Source organism: Zootoca vivipara, chromosome 3 (genome assembly GCF_963506605.1).
Source record: "Zootoca vivipara chromosome 3, rZooViv1.1, whole genome shotgun sequence".
Lineage (NCBI taxonomy): Eukaryota > Metazoa > Chordata > Lepidosauria > Squamata > Lacertidae > Zootoca > Zootoca vivipara.
This window is the reverse complement of record NC_083278.1, coordinates 60,824,163-60,841,741: the sequence shown is the minus strand read 5'-3', so window position 1 is coordinate 60,841,741 and position 17,579 is coordinate 60,824,163. Positions and strand designations below refer to the sequence as shown.

Sequence of the window (17,579 nt, the reverse complement as noted above, 5' to 3'; positions counted from 1 at the left end):
CTGTTGAGCTTTGGATTGGAACCCAGATTCCGTCACCCTTCTCCATAAACACTCCATGAGCAACTCCATTAAAGTCAAGCCTCTGGGTAGCTCTGATGAATAATTTTTGGCCTGTGGCTTCCTTTGAATGCAATATGTTTTGCAGATCAGTCTTTTTAGGAGGAAAAAATGCCTGATGACTCAATAAATGATGCATGATGTATGTAAGCTCTTGTCTCAGGTATCAGAATTGTTTCTGCATGACAAATAACCTTCTCAGGAAGCTTATTATTGGTTTCATGAGTAGGCTAAAGATTGTGGTACCCCCTCAATCTCTCCCATTCCATCAGGCAAGCAAGAGGAATTATCATATATACACATTCCAATTGGGCAAAGGCATTCAATAAGGGCATGCAGCAAGGTCAGTGGGGGTCATGGTCAGGTGGTGTGTGGCCTAAGTGGTCAAACAGAGAGGACTTTTTATATTCACCATCTCTAGGTTGTTATTAATTTGTTTTGTTTTTGCCAAGTAGAGCTCCACTTACCTTGCAAGGAGTTGAAAATACAGAAGAGGTACACGAAGGGCAGATATAATGGCCCCCAGGCAAAGAAAGCGAAGCCCCAGGTCATGCCTAGTAGGAAGGTCAAGCTAATCACACTACGGAGGTTCCTCAGAATCTCTTCCCGCATAGTCCGATTGCTTCGCTTTCCATTTCTCCCGCAGATTTGCATCATCACCACAACAAACATGGCAATGTTCATGAGAAACATGATTCCAAAGTAGCCAACGCAGGTCACATAAAACACACTAGTGTTCTTTATCCAGCAGCTGTAAAGAAATAAACTGTTGTTATGATACTGCTGTTACAAAATTGGTTGTCTATTTTACTTTTGTCACTATGGGCTGAGCCATACATTACTCGTGTGGTGTGGTCACTGCTTCCTCATGGCTGGGTCATCAGGTTGATGGTGCTTTCAGAAGTAAACTATTTATCCACCTATTCCACGTGGTTTCTGTATGCAGATATGCCTGCTAAAGCATGAGACCCAACCACCTAGAAGCAGTGAGCACACTGCAGTGGCAACATGAACTGGACATGAGATGAAAAACAGCTTGTTCTGGACAGTTACACTGGAATGGTCAGTCAAATTGTAAATAAAGGATCACACACTTTCTGATGGCTTGAAATTAGTCCAGTGAAATTCAGCACTACAGCTGAAATCACCCCCAGCTTCATCACAACATCCGTGTGAAATGTAAGTGCTTCTCATGTGTTCAGCCTGTGCACATGAAACCAAAAAGGTGCATGGGGGGGGGGAGAGTGTGTCAACATTCTCATCCCCTCCACTTCTGACCTTTACTGGTGTAGTACAGAAGCCTGAAGGGAACTTCTAAGCATCTGTTGATCTGCGGGAGTTTGTTTTTTGGTGTGTGTGTGTTGGCGGTGGGAGCTTGCTAGTTCATTTCCAGGCTAAATTCAAGGTGGTCATATTAGTGTCTAAAGCCCTAAATGACTTAGGCCCCAAACATTATCTCTTGGGTGTTAAAATTGGCAGAGGAGGCCCTACTGGCAGTTCCATTGTCCTCAGAATTCAGGTTGGGGGCAGGTAGTGGCCTGAGAAGAAATCCTTTGTGGTAGCCACTAAGCTGCAGCGTTCCCTCCCCACAAAGGTATGTCTGGCACCTTCATTTTTGTTTTCTGCTGAAGGCATAATTCTTTATCCTGGCCTTCATCGCCTGCTAGGTAAAGGTAAAGGGACTCCTGACCGTTAGATCCAGTCATGGACGATTCTGGGGTTGCGGCGCTGATCTCGCTTTATTGGCCAAGGGAGCAGGCGTACAGCTTCTGGGTCATGTGGCTAGCATGACTAAGCCGCTTCTGGCAAAACCAGAGCAACGCACAGAAAGGCTATTTACCTTCCTGCTGGAGTGGTTCCTATTTATCTACTTGCACTTTTGACGTGCTTTCGAACTGCTAGGTTGGCAGGAGCTGGGACCGAGCAACAGGAGTACACCCCGTTGCAGGGATTCGAACCGCCGACCTTCTGATTGGCAAGCCCTAGGCTCTGTGGTTTAGACCACAGCACCACCTGCATCCCTTGTGTATGGCTATGGACTTCTGAATCTTGACAATGGCCTCATATGTGCATGGTAGTCAAGGCTCTTCCCAGTTTCCAGTGACCACAGCGCCACCCGCGTCCCTTCTCACCTGATATATAGATATAACGATCCACACTACTCTCTTGACAGTTATTTGTTTTGACTGATATTAATATTGTATTCTTAAACTGTAACACGCCCTGGGACCTCATGGTAAAGGGCAGGTAGGAAATCTGATTAAATGCTGCTGCTGCTGTACTGTTCTTTCATACTCATAGAAGACAGCAGGGTAGTACATACATGGAGGTCTAAGCATGTATTGGAGTCCTACATTGTATCTACTTTATGTAAAATACTTACAAGTCATATCCAAAATACTTACAAGTCATCTCCACCTTGCCCCTTAGTATTTTTGCCATAAAGATCTTTGTTATAAATACTATTTGCATTTGTGTTTGTGACTGCTAGAACAATTATTATAACCACCGCAGGTAAGCCTGTAACAAAAGGAAACATAACAGTCTTAACTTTAAAGAATACAATAACTGCCATACTAGGTCATAGTACCAATAAAATTCTATTTGTGGTGCTGTTTTATATCTCTGTTTATGCCCATTTAGAGCATTGTCAGCATTCAATGATGTATCTCAAAATTTTCAGGCACTCATCCAATTTCATACATTTATCATAACAACAATGTTTTACTATAACAGCTTAATATGAACTCTAATTCACTAGCGGTAAGCAAAAGTCTACCAAAAGGTAATGCATCACTTAGCGATCATTGTAGTGTAGTACAAATCAATCTTAAGTTAATTGTTTCTGTCCAACTTAGTACAATTGAATATGAGAGAATGAGCTAAATGAAATAATACTAAGGATCTAATTTTGTATGCCATGCTGTTCCAATAGGTAGCTTTAGTGTGTTACTCTACATGAGATACGATAACTATTGTATGCAATTCACTAGAGAAAGACAAGTAAAGTAAGCAAATCTTTAAAAATGCAGTATATAGGGAAATAGCCTTCACCCAAAGATGTCATCAACTTTGAAGAAGCATGAACTCAGGAAACAAGCTAAGAGGAAGGAACATTTGACAAATCCTCACCATAATCAACTCCCGCCCGGAAACCTATGTCCCCACTGTGGAAGGACGTGTGGATCCAGAATTGGCCTCCACAGTCACTTACAGACACACCATTAAGACCGTGTTTATGGAAGACAATCTTACTCGGCCATGAGCAATCAACAAAGAAAGACAAGTGTTTACCAAAAGGTAACTGTTGTAAAGTGGGGAAAGTTGGCAGCTGTATGTAAAATAGTCAGAATATTATTATCAAAGGAATACTGAATATGCAGAAACCACTACTTTGTCTGTGGGTGGCCCTGGACCCATTTCTATGTTACACTGACAGATACCAGACCACCCAGGTTCAATATTAGAAGGAATTATAAGACTTCAGGGCTTGTTTAACTACTACATGTTATAGAAAATTATATTCAAGTGAACCTTGAGTCTCAAGTATGCAGAGTCAATGAACTGATTGCAAAATGTTGCCTACTGTTCCAGATGATTGCTGGATCTTTTTGGAAAGCATCTTAGTAATGGGGGCCAATGACGGGGCCAATTTCAATTATGTGAAATTTGCTTTCAAATTACTGCTGTACTCATTTGGTTTATGGCCTTGTGTTGTGTTATGAACTCTAGAGTAAGTTATAGAATTGTCCTTTGCTATATGGTTTAATACCTCTTCATGGCTCATTGCCTTGTCGTGGTGAAGGGGCCTGAATAACTCCAAGAAGCTATGAGCTATGATATGCAGGGCCACCCAAGACAGACAGGTCATAGCCGAGAGTTTAGACTAAATGTGATCCACCTGGAGAAGGAACTGGCAAGCCACTCCAGTATTTTGTCAAGAAAACTCCATGGACATAAAAAGGAGAAGCTTTGAGAAGAAAGTGAGAGTTTCCAAGGCATGCTCTGGTTCATGGGGTCACGGAGTTACAATATCAGCTTTAGATAATTCCTTTCTCTGCTCTCCATTAAAGTGAATTTTTAAAATGTTTTGTTTTAATTAATTTGTTAAACAATACAAGCAAATGGTGTTTTACATACACACAACATTAAATACATATTAAAACAAAACCCTATGACATGAATCCAAAAATCCTGCTGTGGGAGGTGGGAGCTTGGTATCCTCCATTTGGAACCTTCTATGTCAGGCTTCTGACTCCGAGACCTGTGGACTCTTTGTGGGGAACTGTAGATGTCTATGTATGAAGGAATGAATGAATGTGAAATCGGTGACCTCCTCTCCATGGCTGGAAGTGGCTTCTACCTATGTAGCAAGATACTCGGATCTGGGCTTATAAGCTTTCCCCCAAGAATTGCTTATATCTATTTGTGAGTACATTACTTTCTCTTTAAGCTTGAAAGAACAAGCTATTCCAACAAGCATTAAATATCTGGAACTAAGTGAAACTTCCAATGCCTTAGAATTATATGTTGAGCAAATCAGAAAACTTCTGTGCAACCACCCCTGCTGGCCCTTAGTCGAATTCCATGTATTGGGGAAACAAATCAGAATTACATGAATAAATGTAAAAGAACAAACTTCACCTAAAGTCAAACTGTTGTGTTTATCTGTCCTGGCAAAAGGAATTGGAACAATCCCAAAAGTTATGAATAACTGCATTCTCTGGAGAATGACAGGACCAATATGTATTTTATGCAATCATATTTATTCTAGCTGAACAAACAGGAATCCAATATGATCTTTAATTTTTTTTGTTGGTTTAATCTCAATTGTATATCAAATGTAATTTGCCATGAAAAGGATAAATAGAGATTCCCACTTTTATCAATGCAAAAATGTCCCACAGAATTCATCTAAGAAGCTTGGAATAAGATTCCAATAAACTGAAAAAATCAGGAACTATATAAATTTTTGATGTGTCAAAAATGTATAATTCTTGATGTGCCAAATGGTCATGTACAATTCCTAGTGCAGCGACAATTCATAAAACTCTTATTGAAATCCTGGAAATCCTACTAATTTTCACTCTAGGCTCAAAATGTGTCAGGTGAACTAGTCAGTTTTGATGTGTATCCCCCTATGATTTGACACATCACCATTCATACAATTTAGGTAGGTTCTTGACATTGTGCAAATTAAAATGGTAATGGGTGACAAACTGCACATGATTAATTCACCAGGTTTTAAGCCTGGACTGAAAACCAGCAGTTTCACTGCAAAACACAAGAACTTGTGTGAATCTGCCACCAGTCACTATGTGGCATGAATGAAATATATGGTTGCTCCTGCTAAATGAAGATAAGAGGAGAGAGGCCTTGTGCTTATGCTTTTACTTTTACCCAAAGGTGTCACTTGGCGGCAGTGGAGACGATGGTTGAATGGAGCAGTACTGTGCAGGAGTTGCCTGCACTATTTTAGATGAGTTCATTCATTCATTTATAACTTATCTTTCTATGTGACTACAGGACTCCAAGGCATCTGACAATAAATGAAAAGTGAATGCAAAATAAATAAATAAATAAATAAATCTCTTTTAAAAAGGAGGTATGGTGACTTAAAGATCTGCAGTGGAAATGAAGGAAAATGTTCCCCCCAGACCTTAGGCATGCTAGCCCCTAAAGAACGCATCATTTCCTCACACAGGCAGCTGGAGGGAATCCCGATCAAAGGTCTGGGAGGAAGATGGAACATGGTCGCCTTCCAGGCCTTAACCATTGCTGCTGCTGCTGCTAGTATAGCTTGTATCCACACTGGATACTGAAGGTATCAAACAGCTGCATTTTCACTGCTTCTCCCACCAAGCAACACCTCCAGCAAAGGAATGGTTACCCCATTGCTTCCGTCACTGCTCAGCATAAGCAAGCCATATTTCCACCAGAGCTGCCACTACATGTACTAAGTCAATGATATTTTGGTGCTTTTCACCAATAGTGGATTAATGGAAGCAGATCCAGAGGACACCTAGAAGCAATTATATGCCATCCTTTCACAAGAAAAGCTTCTGCTTGGGATTTGGGGATTGAGGGAATAATGTACAGAGTGACAGTTACACAAAAGGGGAGAGAGGGGAATTAAGAATCTTTTAAATGCCATAACATTGTAAGGTTCATGTTGCAGCAAAAAGAAAGAGAAGAATAAGAAAAGTGTGCATGTGTGTGAGAGAGGGGAAGGGTGGAAAGAAAAGGAGAAATGGCTAGAATAATTAAACAAAACATAAGATTAGTTTTTCTGTAGTCTCCTAGTAGTTCCAGTCTTGACTTGAATAGGAGCTGCAGGCAATAAAGAAATGTAATCAAACCAGATTACTATTTTTTTTAAAGGAAGTATTACTTACCCCACCCAATGATGCAAAATTTGAGTATGTATCGGCGAATGTAGGTATTGAATACTTTTACTAGAGCTATATACATATGAACAGCTTCCAAGCCCATCCACGTAAAGGTCGCCAGAAGGAAATAATGCAACAGGGCAGCAATAGCGATGCAAAGGGCTTCTACATCAAATGATGCAATCCAGCCATCGAGGAGGAAGACCAGGTTGAGACAAAGCAAGGCTGTGCTTAAATTCATTAAGATTTTGGAGGGATAATCTCTTCGCAATTTTCTGGTGATAAATAGACAGCATATAGTAATAGAAAGAAGTGTAGGTTCCAATTTATTAAGGTTACTCTTGGACTTCTTTGGACTTCTGAACTGCTAAGGTCATGAATGAACACGCAGGTAGCTGCTCACCTGCTCACTGAATAGGCTTAAGTCAGTGTTGGACTGGGTGTGGTATTGTCTCATGGGGTTTGTGTTTAGGTCAGTAATATTTTTTTAAAATTTTTTATTTAATATTGACTTATTTGGGCCTTGGGGAGCTGCAAAAAACCTTATGACAGCACAGCAGGGTGCCCATAGCATCCCGTTAAAAACAGAATTAAACAAATTTAAGTGACAAATGGTGGGACAATTTTTTTCCCCCAAGGGTCGTATGTGGTCTGTGGACTAGCCACCCCTGCTGAAGGTGTTCAGTACATCTACCATTTATTCTGCTGTTTAAATTATTTATTTGTAATTAACCACTTTGGTTTCTTAGTGGCTAGCTTTTTCTTTTGTTGTTTGACTTGGATCTTATTTATCCAGGGGGGGGGGAATCAAGATTTATGTCTGAGTGCCAAAAGTGCCTATTGTGTTACAGAAACCCATGTTTTCATATGGTGTATACATACATTTAAGTGTTCCTAAATTCCTAACTGATTTAAAGACATTTAGTCATCCTGCTTCTAGGAATCTATTCTGCTTTGTTTGCCTACACTGGCATAATGCCACATATATGTCTGTGTCCTGTCGTAACTTCTAATTGCTAGCGCAGCAGATTTTAAGATAAGGCTGGACAGCTTTTAAATTTATGGTGCATAAAGCGGCTCCAATTTATCATGTTCACTGACCACAATCTGAATTTTAAATCTGCTCCTGACACTGAGACTACCAATTGAATTAAAAACAATTATTTGACCTGTTATGACAAAATACTTACTCAAAAGCAATGTACGTCAGAAGAGTTGCGGCTGAAAATATGGCAGAAATTCCACAACCAATGTACGTTATAAACGTGAGGACTTTGGTGTTTTCAGTATCTATTTGTAGAGCAGTTCCTGGCAGGTCCTACACATAAGGCAAAAAGAGATATAAACTGTTGGAAATAAGATTTTTTTGAGAAGCACAACTATTTTTCTCTTGCGACAACAATGTAGGTAAATTCCAGAGAATGTTGGCTACACTGCACTTAATATATTTAGTGCATAACTGTCACACCTCTGCTTCCTTCCTACAACTCCTGAGAAGAAGAAAAAAATCAGAGGGTAAGTAGTGTAACAGCTGGAAACAGCATCGATATACAAACCTCTATTGTTCATATTATGTCATTATGCAGATCTCGAGAACTATATTGTGGGAAATCCTTACACATGCAATATCCCATTTCCTTAGAACTCCTTACATTTAGGAGCCAGGATTTCCTCCCTTGTGAATACTGTGAGCAGGATCACGTTTGTTTCAATGTTCAGAAAATCTGTCAAATGGCCCCTTCACACATGACAATTTCCTACATGAAGATTCAGCACCGTTCTCCTGATCATTGCAACTCCACGAGATGAAATCTTGCATGGAGTCCCAGACCGAGGGAGGTTGACAGTTATTTTGTGTTTCATCCATTTGTGAATTATTGTACCAACTGTTGTCACCTTCTCACCCAGCTGCTTGGAAATAGACTTGTAGCCCAGTCCAGCCTTGTGCAGGTCTACCATCTTGTTCCTGACATCCTTGGACAGCTCTTTGGTCTTGGTCATGGTGGCTACTTTGCTGGATTGATTGCTGCTGTCGACAGGTGTCTTTTGTACAGGTACTGTAATGAGCTGGGATTACAGGTAAGACCTCTCCCTTACAGCAGGTGCTTCTAATCTCAGCTCGTTACATACAGTGAAGATACCAGGTAGCCTGACATCTGGCTGGTTGATAGGGGATCAAATACTTATTTCACTCATTATAATGCACATCAATCTCTGACTTTTGTCTTCTGAGTTTCTGGGGTTTTTCCTGTTGTTATTCTGTCTCTCACAGCTACAATAAACCTACCATTAAAATTATGGACTGGTCATTTCTTTGTCAGAGGGCAAACGGGCAAATTTAGCAGGGGATCAAATACTCCCCCCCCTCACTGTATATCACTGCATCATAACTTCCATAACTTAATCATATGTGGGTGTAGACTAAGAAGCTGCATATGCTTCTGCACACAATGATCCTTGCTAGGTTGGTGCCATTATATGTAAATCCAAACGAGATATCTGGGAGAAAAAGAACTGGCAATTTAAAATGCCAGAAAAATATTATAATTCTCCAGCTGGAATACTGCCAGGATTATGACGACTTTCTCCTCACTTTGAAATCTCCCACAAAAGGACACATTGAATTTAAGAATGCCCCTTTCCCCACAAATATGCAAAAGTAGAACAGAAGAAGCCTGAAAAGGGAACAGAAAGGCTTGTAATATTTTTCATATTTAAATTCATGCAAGATGTGAAAAGAGCTAATATATTACTAGGCCTGCGGAAGCCAGATATTGAACCTTGTGGCTCTAATGCGCCATAAATCCTATGCAGGGAAGAAAAAGACAATTCTTACACTTTGTCTCTTGGTGTTTCAAATATTTATGGCTCTTTTTAAAAAACCTATTTAAATCAGCTAAATCAAATCAGATGTACATTCCTAATTTTCTTCCTGGGTAGAAGAATACTGTGGAAAGCATAGAATATTAATACTGTTTCAGCTAAAGTGAAATAATGATTGAGTTCTTAGGGTTTAAGCACCCTAAGAAAACAATGGGCTATCTCTGGGTGGGTCTGAAGAACTTGAAATGTTGCTTTGTTTTTTCAACACATGGCTTTGCCTTTTCCCTTTTATTTCTCTTAAACCTTGTTCTTAATAACCTGTCTGAAAATTGGCTGCTGGAGGTTTCATGTGTCTGCTCATGAGACACTGTTGCTTTCCCCGTTGTGCCCAGGTAAGAAAGAATGCAAGATGAGTCTGTTGGATCAAGCCAATGGCCCATCTAGTCCCGCATCCTGTTCTCACAGTGGCCAAGATCCTTTCGACTCATTTGAGTCTAGGGAGAATTTGAGAAAAACAAGCTTCCCTGCTTTGTGGAGGGGGGGGGGGTAATGTGCTGGATGCTCTCTCATCTCCATAACTAATATTAATCACTCATAGCTTTGAGAATTTCCTGCTATCTCCAGGTCAGAGGCGGCGGCGGCAGTGGAACATGAGATACTCCTTTCCCCAGGTATTCAGAATCAACCAACCAATCCCTTTATTACAGTCTATGACCAATAAGGCATTCAGAATTTCGAGTGCTGCAGTCCATATTTTGGGTACTGTATGTGGGAAATATTACATGAAAATGCTCACAGGATTCAGGTTTTTTTCCAAAAAGCAGCTCAGTCCCCTTTCAGGACCATTATTTTTCCTCACTTTCTTAATCTCCAGTGGATATCCTGGGGAAGAATACTTCATAATTGTGGTGCCACTACGGTGGGGGGGGGGTACTTTGCCTCAAGTGCCTGTCTGTCTCTCAAGACCGTGAGCCCAGTCTCTGGTGCTGACCTTAAAAGTCAGGGGTGGGGCAAGATCATGTTCAGGCTGGCAGCAAGTGCTTCCCCCTGCAGCAGTGAACAAGCAGGCGTGGTAAACAATCACTTACCATCAGCACCCCGAAGTGTGTGAGATGATTGCATAAGCAGACAGTCTCGTTTTCATTTGATTCCTCTTGCACAAGGCAGCCTGCAGAATTCCACCCACCTTGGCCCTCTAGATAAATCAGGAAATACAAACAATTATATTATTTGTTATTACCAGAATAATTCCAGTTTCAATCACAACGTGCACAGCATCTTACAAGGATTTTTAAAAAGGCAAATAATATAAAATCGACAATAAAAGCAGATTTTTTTAAAAAAAACAACAACAGCCAGATTATAAGTGTAGAAGAGCAATCAGGAGACTCAACTTGAATACAAAATTAATCATTAATTTACTACATAAAACCTACTAAAATAAAAAGGGGTTTAGCAACTGCTTGACTAAAAGAGAGGTGGGCTCAGTGGATTTCTGGAGAAAGGATACTTCATAATCGTGATGCCAATACTGATACTGTAAATCAATGGGATCTGTTTATGACTGGTCCCAAAAGAAGGGCATGATAAGTATAGTTTGGCTTATCCTCTCTTCTACAAATGGCACAATTATGTGTCTATTAACTCTGTTAAAGCATAGTTTTCATTTTCTATTTTTCAACACAAAGCTTATCATGTTTTAGTTATTGATTTTTAAAGGGTTGTATAAGGACACAGATAACAACAGTATACAGTGAGCACCTGAGTTTCAGGTTTTGAAAGTTTCCTCTAGGTATTATTATGCTGTCTTTTGAAGAAAAGAATATTTCTGGAACATAGCTAATTGTATTAGAGAAATTGCAAACAGCAGAAAAAAATTAATTGCATTATTCTTCCAATATAATAAATGAATATTTTTCTAAAATAAAAAATAACTTACTGTTTCTGTTCATATCCCAAAAGACACAGGTGGGTTTAGGAGCCTTCTAGTTATTTACACATGTAAAATAAAAATAAAAATAGCATTAACAAACAGATGAGAACCACAGGTTCTCTTTGAGAGTTTTTGAAATATTTGTGCAACATATGCAAAGCTCTGCCCCCTTTACAGGCAAACTTAGGGGTGCTTGTGCATCCATAACACAGTTACTTAAGAACATGCACTCATTTGCTCAAACTTTACAAGTTTCCTGAGATAAATGCTAGTGTTCCCACAGCAAACACAATAACTGTACAGAGTTGCTCTTAAAAAAGTTAAGAGAATGTTAACAGATTTAATATGGCTACTACAGCTTTGCCAGAAGAACTTGTGTTTGTGAAATCCACATTTCTACTTTCCTCTAAATTCATTTGGCTATGGGTGAGGGTGACATTACTGTTTTTTAAAAGCAGACAAATGATACAATTCTCTCACCTGGATTTTATCCTGCTTAACTGTATGCTTAATTGTAATCTTCACAGCATCTTGAAGATCACGGATGGTACTATTGCCAATACTGCATGCCACCACATAACTGGTTAAGTTGGTGTGAGCTTCTGCATCCTTTGGAAAATTAATTTAAATGTTTATAGCAAAAATAAAAATTATTAGCTTGGTAATTGAGTTTTCTTTCCTTTGCTAAAATACTTAAGTTGCCAGCATGTTAACACTTAATGTAGCTCATTATAAGAACATCCTGTTTGCAACATTAAAAATTTGCTTTTCCTAACAGAACCGTTGCTATTTCCCTTATTATTGCAACATATAGTGTTATTAGGACAGCTTGTACCATAATTTCCATAAAGAATTCTCTGTCAGTCACTTTGTTCTGAGGCTAAGCAGAGTTAATCCTCAAACAATGCTGATTATATCCAATTCTGACATAGTGAGATCACTTCCCAAACCAAGAACGCAATCGTTTTCTTATCTTATTAACAAAACAGTCTCCAGGGGGAAAAGGTAATCTTTATTTTTGGCAGTAAAGATGCTTGTAACATAAAGCATTTATTCCTTCTATTAGTACATGCTACCATGCATGAATGTCCTAGATAACAGAGATAAGATTTCCCAGAACTTCCCATTGAGGGTCCGTGTGCATCTACCTATCTATCCAATTTAATCCCCTCCATAGTTTGAGGTGATTGACATATTAAAATCACAGTAACAGCACAAACAATAATATAATACAAAACCAACATTTACAACAGAAGCAGCAGTAAACTGAAAACCCAGAATTCTATTAGTCAACAACAAGTAGAAAACTCCATCAACTGAATGCAGACTTCAATAGATATTTTTTACACACTTGTACTGGTGGGATAAATCCAATATATCTCATCTACACAGAGGAGAGATGATGTCTATCATAATAAAGAGAAAAGTTGCACCATTTCAAAAGATTCCCTGCCACACACAAGAAGACTTTTTAAACTCAAATATCAAAAAACCTAAATATAAAAGGAAGCAAAGTCACAAGACTTTCCTAGGTTCAGTGTCTGTAAGTAAGTTACCTAATCTGTTGATGTTTGAACTGTCCTTTGTACAGTCACATATTAGGGAATGTACAGGTCACTCTGAGGAAAACTCATAAATTCTAAGAATGGTACTTTGAGGGGATACCTCTTCAGTACCAGCTTTTGCTCCATTCATGTATGTTAAGGGAAATGAATTATTTTTCAAGTTTCACCTGTAGTGCAGCTAAACTATAGGTAGAGAACGAATACCCAACCGTTTTTTGGTCTTAGGGACACATTTGAAAATCAAAGAAACTGTTGTGAGCACCAGGGGGGGAAACCTCCAGAAAAACTGGCAATGCTCAGAACCGCCACCCCGCAACACACAAACCCTTCATAAAACACAAAGAAAGCAGGCTACCACACAAAACACTCCTAACCCACCACAATATTTAAAAAATGGGGAAATTAGGAGGGCAAGGAACTATAACATGCTCAAAGGGCTGTGTCTGAGAGTAGCACGGCGCGCAAAGACCCTAGGTATAGAGTTACTATGGTCCCTAGGAGGGGATCCAAGGGGCCATAGAAAGCATCAGATATCACTCTCTGAGGGTGAGGAGAGAAGACAGATATTTGATGTCAAATGTCCCCTCCCCCCCCCCAACCCTGAGAGTGTGCTGGCAGAAAGCATAGAAATGAAGGATACATAGCTTTCTCAGTCTCCCGACATGCCCCCAAATCAAAGATGAAAAAATATGCTATCCCTGAAGCTGTCATAGTTTATTTCCCTATTGTAAAATAAAAAAGAATGTAAAAGGGAGGAGGGAAGATTGCAGCCGAAATTAATTATATGTTACCATGACATAACAACATTTCCCCCAACAGTTATAGGACCCTGATTTTACTGTTCACCATAAGTTTCTTTGCTGCCATTACAAAGGAAGTTTTTAAAATGCTGAGACTAAAGACTCTATAGATCTGTTGGGAATATTTAGGAAGGCAGTGGTGGGTCATAGTGATTTGCCAGGCTAGATTATGCTTAATATCTAGCCACAGTGCCAATAAAAAGCACAATAATATATTCCAGCACAATGCTGCAGAGTTCTGCTGCGGATGCACTGGAGGCAAAGGTCATTTGAAATGATTTATAGGAAACAAGCTGCTCATTGAAAAACAAAGCTTCATTCTTGAGCAGAGCTTCATTGCAATGTAAAGGACTTTTTTGCTGAGACTTTACTAAAACCCAGCAATTCTTATTTGCATTTCGAAGACAAGAGAATCTTCCAAATCACTTATTTTAACACTCTGTCCCTCAAATTGCCATGGTTAAATTGAATTTAGTGACATCAGAGGTCTATTGAAAACCATATCATTATTATCCAGGACCACTTATTATTATTATTCTTCCCAGTGGATACGTAGGGCTGAATGCAACCATATCATACTCTGAATAGACTCACTAGAATCAATAGGCATGGCCAGCTTAACTCCATTGATTTCAGTGGGTCTATGTTGGATGCAACCCATAAGCTCTATTCAGACATTATATGGCATAAAGCAGATCATGCATGCTCAACTTCACATTCATTATATGGTCTCAGGCACAAACTACATGTGATCCTAATCACATAGATAATTGCAATTTACATATAGGTATTTTTTTAAAAAAAGCATTGCATTTTTAGAAGTCATGCTTACAGTAGGGTTGCTGTATCTTTAAGGTTGTTGAGTGTTTTTGGCAAAACTTCCAAAAAACCAAATAAAAAAACCACACAAAAAACCCTTCAAGTTTTTGAACTTTTTAAAAGCAAATTTGCCAAAATCTAAGCTTTTTGAGCTTTTTTAAAGGAAATTTGCCAAAATCTAAGCTTCCGAAATTGGTTACCATATGTCTGGATATTCCCGGACATTTCAGCCATTTCCTCCCAGACACCACAGTATTCTGACTATGTCTGGGAAATTTCAGACGTATGGCAACCCTAACTTTCAGTAGACCTATATAAATCAATGGGATTTAAGTTACTAAACAGAGGCTGCAGGGCGTTTTTTGTTTGGACAAAAACAAAAAGAGAGAGGAGGGAGGAGGGAGAGAGAAGGGGGGGGGACCTCCAGCAGTTGCCCAGGACCACCTGCAGATACGATTTACATTATTGAGAACTTACATATAAATGCAGTCGCACAATTAAGACGACATTCAGTTTGCCCCTGAAAGAATCTTTGTGCTTAACAACTGTAGGCTTGGGGGGCTCTGTTAACACAACTGTGGTCCCTGTTTTGTGTTTTTCAAAGTTCCCAGTCTCAGAGTTCCCATGAATGTCAAATGAAAGCCATCCCACTTTCCATGTGTTCATATAATGCCTGGTATCATCAATTAACATCTCACTGGCATCACACAAGATAAATGGCAACGTGTTTCATGGTATTCTTAAATGGCTCTTTTGATTTTATGTAAATGAAGTCATTAATGTTCATGATTACCTGGAAGAGTCCATTTTTATTGAAAAAAGTAAACTGAGCTCTGGATATAGCTTCAAGTTCTTCTGGACTTAACTGGGATAGTAAGCTTGGAGGTAAAGCAACCGAAGCCAGGGAATTATCTTGAATTTTGTCAAAATCAATCTGGAAAACAAAATTAGAGCATTTTTTCAACATTGAACAAGGCCAAGCTTGACCAGGAGACTTATCCATAACAGACCCCACTTAAGATCGCCTAGACTGGGAAGTTAAATTGTGGTGGATTAAGTTGAATTGAATGCTTTCTATATTCACTTTCTTCAATAAAGTTATGGCCTTTGAACTTCAGCACGTTGAATTAAAGTGCTGTTGAAAACTCACAGCAGCAGTACAGGGCTATATGAGTTAGGAGGAAAAATCTGGCAGGCAGGGCACCGCCTAAAAGCTTTACATTCACAATCTCAATATAAGGCATTCAGTGTAGTCAATGGAATTTTTGCCAATGCAAATTCATTAAAGATAAGTTATATATATACTAGTCTCATTCAGCCCGTTAAGAAAACGGGTGCTAGAGGTGCGACGGGGCCACGGCCTTCCCTCCCTTTCTGCGCTCGGCCGCAGGGCGCGCCGGGAACGCAATTAAACAAAGCGCTCTCCCATTGTGTCCCACGGCCGAGCGCAGAGAGGGAGGGAAGGCCGCGGCCCCGCCGCTCCTCCCACGGGCCAGGTAGGGTTGTCAGGAGGCGGCGCCGGCGGACCAAGATGGCAGCATTGGGCTCTGGGGCTGCGGCTGGCGGCGGGAGCCGGACCGGGCTCCCGCGGCCCCAGAGACCAATGCCGCCATCTTGGTCCGCCGCTGCAGGGGGACGGGAGGCAGAGGGTTGAGGGGGCGGGGGGAGAGAACGCGCGCGTGTGCCTCTTCGTCCAGTCCCTGTGTTCGTGGGGCACATGCGCATTAGCGCGGACACAGGGACAGGACACAGAGACACAGGGACTTTATTATATAGGATATGCTTGAATATGCGTCCTGTACCTGAAAGTCTGAAGCATTGTTTTGGGGACCAACACTGAAAGAGGAGCCATTGAACAAAGTTGAATTCAAAGATGAAACACCAAGTGCCAAGTTCCGTGTTGAGATGCTCATGGAAGGCCCTGCAAACTGAATCTTCAGTGCTAAGGCATCAATTGTCTTTATGGCTCTAAGATCAAGCAGAACAGCACCATCATTTTTTAACCATTACAACAATTAGAATAAAAACACCATGACTGCCTCAAGGAAAGATTTTTGTCTTTGCAGTTCAAGCAGGCATCCAGTAGGAAGTAAACATTGTCCTGCCATTCATTTTTCAAAATGCCAATAAAACGCTGAAACATAGGCTATCCCAATAGCCACAACCCAGGTTCACCCTAGGCAAGTCACCTTGGGCCAGTCTCTCAACACCTGCATTTCAGATGTGGAGTGAAGGGGGTTCAAAGCTACACAGCTCCAGATTTGCACTGTTCCTTCAATGTCAGGCGAAGAAGCAGTTCTGCCTCCTTTTTAACAACTTCCCTCCTTATTAAAAACCTGGGGTAAAAGGTTTATGTGCATTCTTTAGTTTCTTGTCTTTAATTTGAGTACAATTTTTAACCATTTGTAATGATGCTGGAATTTATTAATAATCTAACTAGTTACACAATAAAGACTTATCAACTCCTGTGAGACATTTGGCCCCCTATGTACTACTGTTGCCCAAGTAACCTGATCATGACTGCTCTTGAAAGCAATCACCTCTCTACCTGCATTATGATGCCCATTGGGCTCCTGGTCACAGCTGTTCATTTTGCCTATGTTTCTATTTAGTGGATATAGTTGATTATTTTTTATTATTTTTTATTATTTATTATTATTATTATTTATTATATTATTATTATTATTATTATTATTATTATTATTATTATTATCTTATACCCCAGCCACTCTGGGCGGCTTCCAACAGGAGATAAAAATGACTTAAAACATAAGTACTTAAAAACTTCCCTAAACAGGGATATAGCTTTAGCTAATGAGTTATAGCAATTTAAATCAGTTTAAACGGAGCACCTTTGTGTTTGTAACTATGACCTGAGAATATGTTTATCAATATTAGGACAATGTCACATCACATTGACTTTGTTATTACTTCTGTTTCTTTTAACTGCTACATTTCCAGAAAATTCTATTTTAACATCGAAATAATGGATTTACTGTCAAGCCCATGAATCCCAATGCTAGTATGTCTGAAATTTGGTTTTAGTTCTTTATTCACTTCACTTAAAAGTCATTTTAAAAAATCGAAATAAATGAGTACATTGAACACAGTATGTGTCCCTTGTGCACTATGAATTTATTAAAGACAAATATCCTTGGGGGGTGGGTGGGAAATATATTGCAAATAAATGTTC

The 17,579-nt window shown here is 39.7% G+C and overlaps 1 protein-coding gene across 3 annotated transcripts in view; it reads right to left on the bottom strand.

Moving 5' to 3' along the window:
• Positions 1 to 17,579, bottom strand: part of ADGRG6 (adhesion G protein-coupled receptor G6) — a 107,182-nt gene that overhangs the window by 15,906 nt on the left and 73,697 nt on the right. For all 3 annotated transcript variants that reach the window (XM_035108856.2, XM_035108854.2, XM_035108855.2), the window contains 9 exons: positions 16,189 to 16,354; positions 15,180 to 15,320; positions 11,683 to 11,811; positions 11,209 to 11,254; positions 10,358 to 10,464; positions 7,637 to 7,764; positions 6,453 to 6,721; positions 2,463 to 2,577; positions 525 to 808 (listed from right to left, as the gene is read on the bottom strand). In XM_035108856.2, coding sequence (XP_034964747.1) covers positions 525 to 808; positions 2,463 to 2,577; positions 6,453 to 6,721; positions 7,637 to 7,764; positions 10,358 to 10,464; positions 11,209 to 11,254; positions 11,683 to 11,811; positions 15,180 to 15,320; positions 16,189 to 16,354 — 1,385 coding nt within the window. The remainder of the gene's footprint in view (positions 1 to 524; positions 809 to 2,462; positions 2,578 to 6,452; positions 6,722 to 7,636; positions 7,765 to 10,357; positions 10,465 to 11,208; positions 11,255 to 11,682; positions 11,812 to 15,179; positions 15,321 to 16,188; positions 16,355 to 17,579) is intronic.